This window comes from Tenrec ecaudatus, chromosome X (genome assembly GCF_050624435.1).
Source record: "Tenrec ecaudatus isolate mTenEca1 chromosome X, mTenEca1.hap1, whole genome shotgun sequence".
NCBI lineage: Eukaryota > Metazoa > Chordata > Mammalia > Afrosoricida > Tenrecidae > Tenrec > Tenrec ecaudatus.
This window is the reverse complement of record NC_134548.1, coordinates 127,829,315-127,845,521: the sequence shown is the minus strand read 5'-3', so window position 1 is coordinate 127,845,521 and position 16,207 is coordinate 127,829,315. Positions and strand designations below refer to the sequence as shown.

At 43.3% G+C, this 16,207-nt stretch overlaps 1 protein-coding gene across 2 annotated transcripts in view; it reads left to right on the top strand.

Moving 5' to 3' along the window:
* Positions 1-15,014, top strand: part of DOCK11 (dedicator of cytokinesis 11) — a 232,006-nt gene extending 216,992 nt beyond the window's left edge. For both annotated transcript variants that reach the window (XM_075539220.1, XM_075539219.1), the window contains 6 exons: positions 54-200; positions 2,416-2,626; positions 3,703-3,893; positions 4,309-4,409; positions 6,863-7,001; positions 13,290-15,014. In XM_075539220.1, the coding sequence (XP_075395335.1) occupies positions 54-200; positions 2,416-2,626; positions 3,703-3,893; positions 4,309-4,409; positions 6,863-7,001; positions 13,290-13,412 (912 nt within the window). In that variant the 3' untranslated portion in view covers positions 13,413-15,014. The remainder of the gene's footprint in view (positions 1-53; positions 201-2,415; positions 2,627-3,702; positions 3,894-4,308; positions 4,410-6,862; positions 7,002-13,289) is intronic.
* The last annotated feature ends 1,193 nt before the right edge of the window (positions 15,015-16,207 follow it).

Genomic DNA, 16,207 nt, shown 5'->3' with positions numbered 1-16,207 from the left:
TGGTGTGCGCTGATGTTATTTAATAAATGATTGTATGTTGAACTTTCCAATAGTCCTTTTTTGAAGAAGAGGATGGAAAGGAGTACATCTACAAAGAGCCCAAGCTGACTGGCCTCTCTGAGATCTCCCTGAGACTTGTTAAACTGTATGGTGAAAAATTTGGTACAGAGAATGTGAAAATAATTCAGGATTCGGACAAGGTAATATACCCCTGCGTTTTGAAACCCTCGTTTGTTAGTTCCTCACATGGTATGTGACTTCTGACTTGACCATTTTTCCTATGTGGAGATGGTGAAGCACAGTAGTAGAGGCTGCCCAGGGAGCAAGTGAAAGAAAGCACAGAGGCTTTGGAGTCAGAGAAACTAGGATTCATCTCCCTCCTCTGCTGTGTAATCGTGGAGGAATGACTTAACCTCTCTGGGCCTAATTTTTTCCCATTAGTAAATGGGGGTGAGCATAGTACCTACCTGATGGAGTTGTTAGATGAAGTAAATAAGTTAACATGTAGGAAGTGATTAGTAGAGTTCCTGGTACATGAAAAATGTTCAGTAATAGTAATAGAAGCTAGAAGTCACGGTGGGTTAGTAGGTTACGAGTTGGGCTGCTAACCACAGGTCAGCAGTTTGAAACCACCAGCCACTCTGCGAGAGAAAAATGAGGCTGTTCATTCCCATTAAGATTTACAGGCTCAGACCCGCAGTTCTAGTCTGTCATATAGGGTCACTGTGAATCAGAATCAAATTGCCGGCAGTGAATTTTGTCTTGGAGCATGCTCAATACAAATGAACTATTATTGTAAATCCGGTTAGGCATTGTGATTTTTAATCACATCGTGTTTAGAGTCATCCTGGGGCACGCATTTTACCCTATGATATCATCCTGAGTTCAGTGACAGTGGCTGTCATTAAAATTGCAATAGGTTTAGGAGCAAGGCCCAAGGCCTTATCGATGTAGGAGAAGAGGCCATTTCCTGCAAAATGCATCGTTTCCTATAGACAGAATTTTGCGAGCAAAAGCACAGTAGTAAGTAACCATCCTTATTTGTCCAGGAAGTGTCCTGATTTTGAAGGCAAGGGACACTGCTACTGAGTTGATTCTAACTCACAGCATCCCTATAGGAGAGATTAGAACTGCGCCGTTGCATTTCCAAGGCTATAAATCTTCATGGGCATTGACAGCCTCATCTCTCTCCCAAGAAGAGCCTGATGGGTTTGCGCCACCAACCTTGCCTTTAGCAGCCCAATGCTGAACTTATCCCACAGACCCACCAAGGCTCCTTTTTAAAAAGAACCTATTGGCCTTAGAAGTTGCTACCTACTGAATGACTCAAGAGAATGAAAACCTTTTGAGTGGCAATGATATATTTTATTGTCTACCATGAAAATGATCACTTTGTAGATTTGCTCATGTCAGCTGTCGGGCAAGGTGCCTCTCGGTGATCCCCTTCCTCCATATTAATGTAGGATCAGATTAAGATAATGCAGTCAGAAATACCCACTGTCGGCTAACACTGCTGGTGGATATACAGATTGGTAAATATTTTGCAGGGAGATTGGGTGTTAAATATAAAAGTCCTTAAAAACAAGCAACTTCTTTAGCTAAGCAACTTCTCAGACTTTTTCTTGGGACCGGGGTATAGATGGGCATCAGGAAAATGTACCTAGGCTTAAATACAAGGCATTGTTTATCATTTTAAAATGTTGGAAGACAACTCAGGAGTTCGTTAATAAGAATCGCTCCATAAAACATGCTTATCCGTTCCACCTTGAAAAAAGTGTGGGGATGTCAAGAAGGAGGAAAGGCCACAGGACACCTGGGGAGAAAGCAGAGAAGAATGCTGTTACATCAGGAGGACTGCAACCAACGTGTCAGGTGTTGAATGACCAGCCACTTTGCCGTGTAAACGTTCACACACACTGCATAAAAGGGGCCTGCAATTGAGGATGATCTAGAGCCCTAAAACTACAGTGGATTTGAAGGGGTTGGGATTACAAGACAAGGTACCATCTCACTTTTGAAACAGGAAGAATCACAAGGCATTGGATGATTTCACTTTTGCAAGAGAACCAGAAAAGATTGGAAGGAAAATACATGACAATGCAAATAATGGTCATGCTGGGTGATAGCATGAAAGTTTTGTTTTACTCATGGGTGTCTGTCATCTCCTAAATATGCCATTTCTGGAAAATCTTTATAATCAGAAGGAAACAAAATATATTGATATACACATATACTTATGTTTACCACCACCACCACCCCCCACTAAACGAAAAAGAATTCCTTCAGCTGCATGTCTATTTAGTGGGGAATATATCCCTAATGACAATGTTCGTATAGTGGTTTGAAAGAATGAATGGCTTACCTACCCTCTCTTTGCCCTTTCATTGACTTTAAAAAATCTTCCCTTTCTCAAAGGTAAATGCCAAAGAGCTTGATCCAAAGTATGCTCATATCCAAGTCACTTATGTGAAGCCCTACTTTGATGACAAAGAACTCACAGAAAGAAAGACTGAGTTCGAAAGAAACCATAACATCACCCGATTTGTGTTTGAGGCACCTTATACATTATCAGGCAAAAAGCAAGGCTGTATAGAAGAGCAGTGCAAACGCCGGACCATCTTAACTAGTAAGTCGGACCGCATGTTAATTGCATGTTTGTCTTGGCCCTTTTCCTACACTGAAGTAGCAGCTGGCCAGCAAGGAAGTATAACTGAAATCTTAATTCTTCGTTCCTCGGCTGTTCAGTTGCTAGTTTGCACAAACACTTCCCTGTGTGAAACCATTGATTTCCCATCTGTAATCCATGATTGCTCAGGCCAGAACACAACAGAACAAACCTCACTGCCACTAAGTTCAGTCTGACTTAGTCACTCCGTAAGACAAAGTAGTAGTTATTGCCGCTGTGTTTTTCCAAGATGATAAATCATTATGGGAGCAGAAAACCTCATTTTCCTCCTGGTTTTGAACTACTGACTTTTGCAGCCCATCTTGTAACCCACCACGCCACAAAGAGCTCTGAGTGAAACCACTTGGGCTCCTGGATGGCCCAGCAGTATATCATAAAGACAGCTCCTCCCTCCGCCCTACGCGGGCAGACACCAGATTGTACGCCCAGGGGATCTCCCAGAAAACACCTAGGAGAAATAAAGCCCAACAATCTTTTTCCCTTTCTTGAATTCAGCTGTTTTGAAACCTACTACATTTAAATAAATAAACATTTGTTTATTTTTAAATTATTGATTTTTACAATTCAATAGTTTAATAATATCAAGAAAGACTGTACATTCATCATCGCAATCAATTTTGCGCCTTTTCCCCCTTCTTTTACACATTGATGTTCTCCCTCCATGTCCCCAGAAACTCATCAATTCCATTATTATCTTTGTATTTCCATCAATCTCAGTTTCCCTGTACAGGTAACTATAGAGAACCAGGGCATACCCAGCAAGGAACCATCAACAATGACCATTCACAACCAGTAGCTAGCTCAATCTCATATAAAGCAGAGAATAGTAAAAGTTTTGAGCTAATTCACATGAAGTCAACTGGGAGATCACTGAAAACATGGGTTCCGTAGGACAGTGTGATGAAGAAACTTGATGGTGCCCAGCTATCATGAATAATACATCTAGGGTCTTAAAGGTAGTCTCAAGATACCTGGGTTTTTTTTATGATAGTAAATCTCCCTGTACATTTTAACAGCATCAAACTCATTTCCCTATGTGAAAAAGAGGATCCCTATAAACTATGAGCAGCAGATCAATCTCAAACCAATTGATGTTGCTACTGATGAGATAAAAGATAGAACTGCAGAACTGCAAAAGCTTTGCTCCTCTGTGGATGTGGACATGATCCAGCTGCAACTCAAATTACAGGGCTGTGTCTCTGTGCAGGTACGTGCTGGTCACTGGCTTGTATTAATTGCTTTTCTTGCCTCCATGGGGGCAAGGAACAAGCGTCCATTGTCATTGTGCCATTTATTCTTAGAATGTAAAAACTAGGGCATAATTTTTTCCGTAACTTCATAAAGCAATTTTATTTAAATTCACTTCTAGAAATGACATACGTGTACAGAATCTGACAAGGTCCTCTGTCGCCAAACCCTTTGTTGATAGCTCAGAAATCATTAACTAAGGTATTAGAATGTTATCTCTGTAAGTTCTTTGCTTTCGCTAATGACTTTCTCAATCAAATTGTAGTTAGGATATGGTTTCTCAGCTATGGATCTTGTGTCAATTTTGTGGTGTTTTTTATTTTCAATAGGATTTTATTACATTTCTGACACTGCCCTCCTTTCTTCTAATTTAGGTCAATGCTGGTCCATTGGCATACGCCAGAACTTTCTTAAATGACAGTCAAGCCAGCAAATATCCACCGAAAAAGGTGAATGAGCTGAAAGACATGTTCAGGTAAGTGTTTTTTATGGTCTTCAGATTGGATAATGATTCTTCCTACCCCCATTTTATTGGTTTTAAAAGAAAAGTAAAAAAAAAAAAAGGCTTCCCCAAATAATGTCGGTCCTTGACCCCTTGCCCAGTAGGATCAGATCTTTGTGACCCATAGGAATTTCATTGGCTGATTTTTTTTTTTAGACAAGATCACCAGTCCTTTCTTCCTAATCCATCTTAGTCTGGAAGTTCCTCTGCAGCCTGTGTCGTTTCACAGCAACATTCATGCCTTTGCTGATGGACCGGTGGTGGCTGCACTTACAGTGCCTTGGCTGGGAATCGGGTTTCCCCACATAGAAGGAGGGCCACCAATGGTACCCTTCAGTAGTCCCTCTCTTCAAAAAGGTATTCTTAGGAGACAGTCCTCCTTTACAATATTCAAGTGACCTCCAGATAGCAAGGAAAAGTGTGGCCTTGTCCATGCTTTGGGCATGAACAATCCCCTTGTTGCCCTAAGAGACTGAGTATCCCAGCTGACTTTATTGCTGTGGATACTTTCAGTGACACAGACACAAGCCTGCATTCATCAGTGATTTCATTCCTTGCTGATTTACCCTTGCATTTCAGAAAGCAAAGTGGGGCTGGGAGGCTTGCCTCGACTTGCTCCTATAATGTCTTCTTATTTCGACTGGGAATGTGTTGTTAGCTCCCTTCTAGTTAGTTCCTACCCATAGTGACCCGATACACAACAGAACGACACACTGCCCATTCCTGCACAATCCTCCCAATCGTTCCTGTGCTTGAGCTCATTATTGCCGCCACAGAGTCAGTCCATCTCCTTGAGGGCCTGCTTATCTGCGCTGCTTCTCTACTTTACCAAACATGATGCCCTTCTCCAGGGACTACCCTCTCCTGACAACACGGCCCGAGTGTGTAAGACATTGTCCCACCATCCTTGCCCCTATGGAGCATTCTGGCTGTACTTCCCACCCCTAAGACAGATCTGTTTGTCCTTTTGGCAGTCCATGGTACTTTTCAATAGTCGTTGCCAGCACCACAAACTCAAACATTGATTCTTCCTTGGGCTTCCTCATTCAGTGTTTAACTTTAACAGGTATATGAGGCAATTGAAAATACCATGGTATGGCTCAGGTACACCTTAATTCTCAGAGTAACATCCTTTCTTATCAGTACTCTAAAGAGGTCATGTGCAGCAGATTCAAACCAATGGGAATTTACCTACTGGGCATGTAATATCTTCGCTTCACTGAGCATCTCTATAAAATAAGGCATGCCTGAGTATTTTTGCAGTAGACACATTTTGTTTAATATTTTTTTTAAAGATTTTGCATTCCAAAGGGAAGAGATTTGAGTAAAATCGACCAAGGAGAACTAGGCTAACCCAGCTGCTCCTTTGCCCCTAAGTCACACCAGTCCCTGGCAAAGGACTTCCTGCTTCCTAAAAGAGGAAAAGTGAGGCCCTCGAATAGATGGATTGACACAGTGCCGGCAACCATGGGCTCGGACATACGAACAAGTGTGAGACTGGACAGGCCCGGGCAGTGTTTTGCTCTGTTGTCCACAGGGTCTCAATGCTTCAGAACTGACTCAGTGGCACCAAACAACCACACTTGACTCAGTCCTCCTGTCTGCATGCTGTCAGCGGTTCCCGGGTGCAGAGTAAGCAGTAGTCATCCACTCACTAATATTTATTAACATCTGACATGGACAAAAGAGCTCTCCTAATTGCTAGGGCATGGATATAAAACAAATGGGCGATGAAGGACTTTGTCTCCTGAGACATACACTTTAGTTGCGGACACTAAACATAAACATATGAAACAATGGAAAAATACTTCTATGATGGATCATCCATTTCTTACCAGCCAGCGCAGATTGTTAACGCTTCCAGTGCCCTGCACGTAGTGCGTGCGTGTGGTTACTGTAGTTAGACAGCCTCTGAGTCAATTCCAACTCATGGAAACCCTGCGGGTCCATAGTAGAGCTTGGTTCCACAGAATTTCCAAGACTGTGACCTGTCTGAAGCAGATCACCAGGCCTCTGGGTGTATTTGAACTGCCAACCTTTTGGCTAGTTTGATGAGCACTTAACCATGTCAGCTACCCAGAAGATTCTGACTGGGATTTAGCAAGCCCCAAATAAGTCATCTTGGAATAAAATAATTCCTTGTCTACAGGTGCAAATTAATAGCGCTCAAATTTAGCTAAGATAGTGCCAAGGCTAAAAGCTTCCTAGAGCATGGATTCAGCTAAGGTCTTAAAGGTGGTAAGAAACCAAAGGGCAGAGCTAGAAAAGAAAGGAAGATGGTTTCCCGACTTTGGAAGTGGCCCTGGCAAAAGTACAGGGAGAGAACAGCTAGGATTGGATCTTCCTTCCAGGCACGCCGTGGTTAACAGTGAGTATCCAATCGATTGTCAAAAGCAAACCCTTTATCTTTTTGATGTTCATCCCAGGAAATTTATACAAGCCTGCAGCATTGCGCTGGAACTCAATGAGCGGCTAATTAAAGAAGATCAAATTGAGTACCATGAGGGGCTGAAGTCAAATTTCAGAGACATGGTGAAAGAATTGTCTGACATAATCCATGAGCAGGCAAGTAGTCCCCGAACCCTAAACTCACTGCCATTGAGGTGATTCTGGCTCAGAGAGACCCTGTAGGAGAGCAGAACTCTCCGGGTGGGTTTCTGAGACGGTCACTCTTCACGGAGTAGAAAGCCTCATCTTTCTCCCGGGAAGCAACCATTGACTTTGAACTGGTGAGAATATCACTGATGCAGGGCCGTCCAGCATTCCTTAGGAAAGTCCCTAACAGTCAAACTGGTGTGAGCCAGAATTCACTGATGGCCTTGTCTTTCCAGTGCTCGTGAGTGTTCCACTTTGGACAGGGTCCGGCCTTGCCCCACTTTGCTGTTGCTCTCTGGTAGTTGACTTAACCACGGACAGGGAAACCTGTCAAAGTTGGGTCCATGGTTAAGTCTACATCATGGGATTAGAAGCAGTTACCTGGAACAGTGACCAGTCATAAACTAGCCTGTTCTTTGTGCCCCAGTGTCAGGAGCAAAAGACTGGATCCATCTCCTGTGAACATGGAGAACAGCACCCCTCATGTAGGGACCTAAAGAAATGATTGGCTCAAGAGCTGTGTCCGGAAATGGGTCATTTGCACCTTGACTATAATAGATGAGGTACTGTCATTTAGGTGGGATCCTGAGCGATTTCCAAATAGGAGAGCTTGTTTGCCTAGTCCCATAACTTGCACAGCTCTGTTTTCGTTGAACTTATCATGTGGTCTTTGACTGAATGGTGATAACAATTACTGCAAAGTCTAGATCAGAGCTGGAAACACGGGGAACCCGGGACAGATAAACTCCTCGGGACCAATATGGAGAGTAGCCATACCAGGAGGGGAAGGCGAAGGTGGAGGGAGAAAGGGGGAACCAATCACAATGACCTACCTATAACCTCCTCCCAGCGGGATAGACAACAGACAAGGGGCTAAAGGGAGACATCAGACAGTGCAAGACATGAAAAATAAAAGTAATTCTTAAATTATTAAGGGTTCAGGAAGGAGGAGAAAATGAGCTTATACAAGGTCTCATGTAGAAAGAAAATACTTTGAAACAATGATGGCAACAATGTGCCTGACACAATGTTTGTGTGGATTGTGATAAGAGTTGTATGAGCCCCAATAAAATGATTTTTTAAAAATCTAACCAAATCTAGCCAAATTGTGTCACAATTAAATAGTTGAGGCTTTTCTCTGTCTCTGATCTTCAGAGAACTAGAGTCCTCTGAGATACCCTCGTGAATCTCGTCCACATAGGAATTGTGAATTATTTTCACCTTTTAAGCATGTGAGAGGTCCCTGTTACACGAAGTATAACGCCTCCTTCCTTTCCTTAGTAATAGGACAACACCTAAAAAGGTATACATTGGCTACAGGGACACTTCCACCTCTAGAGTTTTAAGAGTGTCAATAGAGAGTTTTCAGAGAAACAAGGATAACTGTAAACCCAGTAGAGACACAGACTTTTCATTCATCGGGTTTTCATTCGCAGGTTCATACCATTGCCCTTCATCTCACTGACCGCAATCCCCTCAACACACCATCACGGAGCCCACTTCCTCCCTGTTTCCTGTGTCCATACCTCCTCGCCTCCTAACCTTCTCTACTTTGTCCTTGCATTTAAGTGCTGCCCTTTTGGTCTCAATGGGTTGATTATTCTAAGGTGGGCCGCACCCCACTAATGTTATTTCCCCGCTAAGACCTGTCTGTTGTTTGGCCGATGGTTGAGCACAGGCATGTGTTCAGCTTTTCCCTAAGAGTCTGGTTAGCTTCTTGTCTGTGGTTGGTCGAAGGCATTCCCTTTTGTGCATCACTCGCTCCGAATAGGTGGGCAGTGGTTTGTATTCAAAGACCTGCAATGTAGTCAGAGAGAACTGAGGAGGAGGGATGCTTCTGGGGGAAAAAATCTCACTTTAGTTACCATTGCACCAAGTGACCTGAAATCTAATTTTCCAACCACTGAAATATTCTCAGTATGGAGAATCCGGTCAGCCATATGTACATCTTCCCATGTGTTCAATGAAACTACATAGCCCCCATGTGCCCATTGTCTGTGGCAGGGAATCTGGGCATCTTGTTGGCTTATGGAGTCTCGAATCAGGGTTCTAGGTCTTTCATATACCTTCTTTAATATACATGTTTGCTCACCTAGCAGCGACTGCAGGCAGTTCTGAGGTAACTTCTCTGCTTCTTGGTTTCCGGTGGTTGTTTTCCCTTCCAGAGCTCCCAGGTTGATCGGGCCGGGGAAGGAGGAAACCTTTCCACTTGTCTTCGGGTCTGTATCTCAAGCTCAGCTCGTGTACAAAGGGCCTGCGCTTCTTTGCACCTTCCTTGTCCTGAAGTGCATCTTTATCGAGTAGACTACATAGTTTGTTCCTGGAAACTCTCCAATTCATGGGGTTCCGTTCCTCGTGGTACATAGGAGACAGAAAGCAAAAACTCCTCCTCCACAGAAGAGCAAAAGCAGTGATACGTGTCATCTTGAGCCAGTGTGTACTGTATTTTAGTTATTTAATTTGCATGCAGCTACATGACCTCGTCTTGAACTTTAAATCATTCAAACTGAAAGCAAATTAGTCCATGTGCTATTATTACTGGATCCAGATCTTTCCTGAAAGTGTTGGGGGTTAAGATTTGTTTTGTTTCCTGAAGCTCAATTTTTAATCTGCTGTTGTACTTCCTACCCTTCAGTTATTACTTAATTCCATAAGCCATGGAGCGTAATGTTTTAGAACCCTTGCTACACTACCCTCTCCCGAGCTTTGGTGGCCCAGTGGTTACGCGCTCAGCTTCGAAGCGAAAAATGGGTCATTCCAGCTCAACAGCTGTGCCAAGAGCGGCCGATGTTTCGGTCTGTTCCCTTCCAAAGGATTCCAGTCTTGGACACCCTATGCGGCAGAGTGAGTTTTGTCGTATCTGGAGGGGTTGGGGAACCTTGTTACTTCCAAGGGCCATCTGGACATTCAGAGCCTCATTCACGGACCATACAAAAATCTCAACTTAAAAATTAGCCTGCTGCATTTGATCAAACATCTAATGAGCTCACCCCTAATGTGATGGCTGGAACCGCCTCTCTTTGTTGTGAGGCCTGTGATGGTAGCTGGTATTCATGATTTCAGGGCCTTACATGGCCCACAGGCCAGCCGTTCCTCCCCCTATCCTATCGAGTCACTGTGAGTGAGATTCAATGCAGCAATGACATTTGTAAAAATTCTCCATCGACAACTAACCAAGGATTTTCTCCTTGGCTCATGTTTTATATTTCTGCAAACTTTCTGTTATTATGCCCCTCCACTGGGTAAAAAAGGTTGTCTTTATAGGACTTTTTTGAAAAAAATGCCATTTTCCATTCACTGCCATCAAGTCTATTCTGACTCATATCAATCCTGTAGGACAGAGCAGAACTGCCCCTGTGGGTTTCCCAGACGAACACTTTACGCGAGTAGAAAGTCTCATCTTTTGACTGCAGCGGGACCGGCGGGTCGAACTGCTGACCTTGTTGTTAACAGTCCATCCCACAATCCACCATGCCAACCGGGCTATTTCACATATTTCAAGGAGAGACTTGATTTCCCAAGGGAAAGTAATACCTCAAAAGAAAACAAAGGATAAAATGCTCATTGAACACCCATGGGAAGACCCCAAACTGAGCATGCACAGACACAATCCCCCTAGGCCCAGGTGAAACCATTATCTTGGACACACCCACCTTAGGTACATCACACAGGTGAGCCGAACTCAGCCAATGGGGTCCACCAATACCATCAACCGCCCTTCTCCAGCCACCGGTTTGAAATGTCCTGGCTGTGGAAAGGCCTCGCTCTTTTACTCTGCTTCTGGTCAGCGGCCGGTGGAGAGTGAGGGTCTCCCTCCTCTGCACATGCGCACATTCCTGGCCTACTCAGGGCCCACAGCCTCTTGGCCCACATGCTCTGAGCCACTAGGGCAGTGGTTCTCAACTTTCCTAATAGGGGGACCCTTTACTACAGTTCCTCATGTTGTGGTGACCCCCCCCAACCATAACATTATTGTCGTTGCTCCTTCATAACTGTAATTTTGCTACTGTTATGAGTCATCATGTAAATATCTGATATGCAGGATTTATTTTCATTGTTACAAATTGAACATAATTAAAGCATAGTGATGAATCGCAAAAACAATATGTAATTATAGATTGTGAAATATTTATTTCTAATGACAAATAAATTAAATTTTGTCTTGAATCACGGTGCAGCATGAGTAACAGTCTTCATGCCGGGTACTCATATGTGGGCATATCTGTATGTGGGCGGACCCGCCTGGAGACAGATAGAGGAGCGGTGTCTCGGTTCCTAAGACCATCAGAAATATATGGGTTGTCTGATGGTCGTAGGCAACCTGTATGAAAGGGTCATTCAACCCCCAAAGGGGTCACAACCCACAGGTTGAGAACCGCTGCTCTACGGTGCTTGGGCCTCTCCCTCCCCTTCCAGTTCCACACATGTGGGTGCTCTTTTCCAAGTCGTGGTTCGTGTCCAGTTGTGAACCCTAGCGCAGCTTCCACACAGCTTGGCATACTTTCCAGAACTGCTATGTACTCTTTTGAGACTGTAAGCCCTGAAACTTGTCTTGTCCTTCGCAAAAACTTACTTGGATCACACACATACACACAAAATATTCTATTGGAGTCCATCAATCCTTGACCAAATATATAATCTGGCTAGTCCGTGGCCCTTTTCAGTGCAATCTGTTATAATATGCCAACACAAGTAAATTGTCCTTTTAAAGACTTCTTCAACCTCTGATTTTTTAAAAAGGGATTTGTATTCTTTTCAATCTGTTAGTGGAAGCTTCTTAGGTAGATATGGTTGGTGGTAGCCATCGGAGTGTTTTTCTGGTATATTTTGTAATTTCTGCAGAATGAGGATGCTTTGGGCTTAACATATCTAATGGATAATCAATTGTTGCGTACCGTCAGCTCAAAGCCCATTCCTATTCTAGGGGTATGGGTTCCTATCCTAGGCTGTAATCTCCATGGGCTCAAAGGTAGAAGAAGTGTGAGGATGACACAGGACCAGGTAGTGTGGGGTTTCTATGAGTCGGACGGAACCGACTCTATGGCACCCGACAACAAGAAGAACCATGTCTGGGAGCCATCCACCAGGGCTGTTCTCCCACAGAGCTGTTGGTGCATTGCACCCACTGACCTTTCAGCACTTAACCATTGTACCACCAGGGCTTCTATGAGAAAAATCTCTTAAACCTCTATACTATGCTTTCAAAGCAATGTCATTTGAGTTAGCATTTTTGTAGAAAGAATTTTCCCCAGCATGAATTTCATTTAGGCCTGATGATTTGTAGCAACGCCAATGGTACAGCTCAGGATAGCCCCCAAAGGTCAATTTTTAGGATTCATCTAGGATTTTCTGTGAAAACCTGTGGAGAACCACATGTTGGAAGTTTGAGATCTTGCATGTTCATCTAATATTGTGTTGCAATCTCTAGGAAGGGGGCATGAGTAGTCAGGTGTGTGGGAAGCCCCACGGGTAATTCTGGGAAACAGCCTTTACATATGTTGTAGGTCTCTCATGCGACTGTGACAGAAATGTCACAGTGGGTGGCTTTAACAAACAGAAATGTCTATCTCGCAGTTTCAGAGGCTCGCAGCCTGTCACCGGGTGTTGGGCCTGGGGAAGGCTCTCTCTTTCTCTGTGTTTATCTTCTGAACGCCTGCCTCCTGGGCCATCTTCACGTGGCATGGCATCTCTCTTCCCCCAGCTTGGCTTCTCTTAGGTGCTTGTTCCATCTCTCATACAGCAGAATGAATGGACCCCAAACACACCCCATACATGTCCTGCCACATTAATGTAGACCACCCATTCCCAAATGAGATCCTAACCACAGGCATAGAGATTTGGATCTATGAGTCTTGGTTTTACTGGCTTATTTGCTATTCAGTTCACATCACAGTTAAGAGACTCGTGCCAGAGAGCCCAGTGGTTATTGCTTTCAGATGCCCGTATGTTCAGACAGTATTTAAAGATTGCATTACCTTTCACTCTCTAGTGCATTTTGCAGTTTGGGATCCTTTCATGTTCTTAATCAATAACCTGATCTTTTCTGCTTTTTTTTAATGCTGCCTTTGTAATACAGCTATGAAGATTTAAACCGGTAATGTTACCCTTTGCTCTTTCTGCTTTATGTCATTTTAACCAGTACCTTCAGTGTCACCAATACATTTGGCACATGCCTGACATTGCATAGACATGTTCTTTTTTTTTTTTTGCAGTGGCTCTTCTGTTCCATGCTAAACATGCCCCTGTCCTTTGTTGTAGATATTCCAAGAAGACACGATGCACTCACCCTGGATGAGCAACACACTGCATGTGTTTTGTGCAATTAGTGGTACATCGAGCGACAGAGGCTATGGTTCCCCGAGGTACGCTGCTGAAGTCTGAGGACGTGCCCACGGGAAATGGCAATGCGATGGACCTTTCTCAGGAATATTTGAAGCTGTGTAAATGTCACACATTGAAAGATTTGCGAACATGGAGTATTTTGTCCCTGCCCGCCCACCCCACCCCCCACCAAAATGTTCACGCTTTCAAACAGGGTGCTGATGTATATGTAAATAGTTAAGCGACTTGAAAGTGCCTGGAAAATTGCACCACTGTGCTTGGTTTGTACTTTTTATGGTAAATCTGTATACTGAAAAGTAGAGCTTGGAAAAAAAGGTCCCTTCCATTTGCTTCATTAGTGCTTCAAATAATAATGGTACTGTGTACAATTGTATAATGGAACACAATAAAAGGTGAAACTGATTTGTACTTTGAAGGGAAGGAAAAACCCATCTGGAATCTCATATTTTTATTAACCAGAAGCTTGATTCATTATTACACCAAGCCTTGGAGAAGAAAAGATAGGCTGAAAACATTGCCATAAACACACAGATATTTCAAATTGTGGGATCATTGCCTATGGTTAGTCGCGGCTAGAGAACGGAGCCCCAAAGTATTATTTAACCAGGAAATGTTTCCAAATAAATGGAACACCAAGAATGCCGTAGAAATGTGAGGCTTACGTTTTTGTTTTGTTTTGTTTTGTTTTGCTGTCTGGACCTGATGATTCATGGTCATTGAAATTGTTCGGACTTCCATATAGAGAGATGGGATATGGCACAGATTTCCCTAGCAAGTAGTATTTGTTGACAAAGCGTGATCTTCTAGGGCAACCCATAAAGCTACACAAGGCATTTCTGAGAACTGGCCAGCAGTGCATCCTATGCAACTGCGTAGCTTGTGCAGCAAGGCCCAAGGTAGCTGCTTTGCTTCAGTTACAGGACTACCAAGCATTTCAATAAGTCTTTATGGTGCAGCTGCCATGGGACAGTACGTAACCAATACACTTTAGCAACTGCTAGCCTTGGTGGCACTGTCTGGTCTGTGTTGAACTGCTAACCACAAGGATGATAGTTTAAACCCGCCAGGTTCTCCATGGGAGAAAGATGAGGCTGTTTGCCCCTGTGAAAACTGACAGCCTCAGAAGCCCTACGGATGGCCCCAGTGAGCTAGCAATTCTATGGCTAAAGAAACCTCAGATGACGGAAATAGGAGAAAACAAGGTGTGGGGAAGTGCTTTTAGTTCAAAATCTCCTTATCATGTTCTAGGCCTTCGTGTAAATTTCAAGCTCTAGACCAATTTTCCTTAGGTAGTTTAGTCTTTTTGCTGATGAAAAAACAGAAGCGTTAAAAATATAAGGAGATTCCATGAATCTTTGACTTGATCTGATCGTGTGCTCACTTGCTCATGTGATCTGATCTTAAACATGCTCCTCGCTTGATCAGTTGACTTTGCCTATCAAAAAATGGCATGTTTTGGAGAAAGAATCAGTCAACTTTGTATTGTTAACGGGGCATTCAAAAGTATTCCAGAATCAATTTGTTTAATAAATGACAGCAACCTATAGCCCCAGTTTCATCTTGTATTTTAATGTATGTGAAAGGACACATGTAGAGAGAGTGCTGCTTTCAAGGGTAAGGCATCTTGGGAAATGTGCCAATTACATGTTGGGCTGCTAACCACAAAGTGGCCAGTTCATACCCACCAGCTCCCACCATGAGAGCAAGATGAGGCTTTGTGTTCCCATAACGATAATTTTTCTAATCACTTTATTGAGGGTTCGTATAGTTCTTATCACAATCCATACATCCATCCATTCCATAAAGATTTACAGCCTCAACAATCCACAGAGGCAGGTCTACTCTGTCCAGTGGAGCCACTTGAAGTTAGAATCAACTTGATGGCGGTGAGTTTGGGTTTTGTTTCTGGTTTTGTTGTTGTTCGTGAGGTTGCTTCCCCCAAGCTTAGTGTTGTTGTGCATTGTGGGTAATGTTTGGAAAGATAATAAATGACCTTTGTCCTCGAAGAGCTTAAAATCTAGTTGAAGAGAAAAAAACTATTAATCGTTGGTATAAGACATGGGAAGTTTCATATGAATATTACTAAATGACACTGTCCACGAGTCTTAAGGAAAGAATATTGTGAAGTGTGTAGCATTCAGGGAGGGCTTCATGTAGTGCGGAGGGATAAGCCTTGAGCCAAGATGACAGGGACCACCTGTTCCCGCCCCAATGCAACCCTCTGAACAGCATGAGCAAAGTTGCACAAGTTCAGAGGACAGTGTGGCTACCAGATTCGTTCGCAGCAGTGGTCTGTCTGACAAATCTAGTAAAGAAAGGTTGGAGCAGGGTTTGGAAGGCCTGGAACACCAGGCTAATAGTGCTTGGACTTTGTTCAATATGCAAGAGGGAACCAGTGAAGGAATTTAAACAAGAGCGATTGCTTGATTAAATGGTGACTCATAGTATTGCCAGTTGTATTTGAGGCACAGAGAAATGGAAACAAGCCAACTAGACAACTAATGCACTACTCCAGTTATGAGTCCATAAAACCCTAGTCAGAGAAGAAAAGACATTATGCAAAAAGACTCTTTGGATGGCTAAAGAGAAAAGCCAAAGGTCATTGTATTTCCTGTGGCCAAGGGCATGGGACAATTCCACTAGATTAGTTTTCTCAACATTCCGATGATAAGGGAGCTGGATGACAGAGGCAAGTAGGATGTATTTCTAACCATTGCATATACTATCATTTATTCTGATTAGTGATTTTAGAAACTGTTGGCCTCTAAATTAATTCAAATCACCGTCTATTTCTGCTCTGCTGGTAGTTTTTTTGTTAGTAAACTGGAATCCCA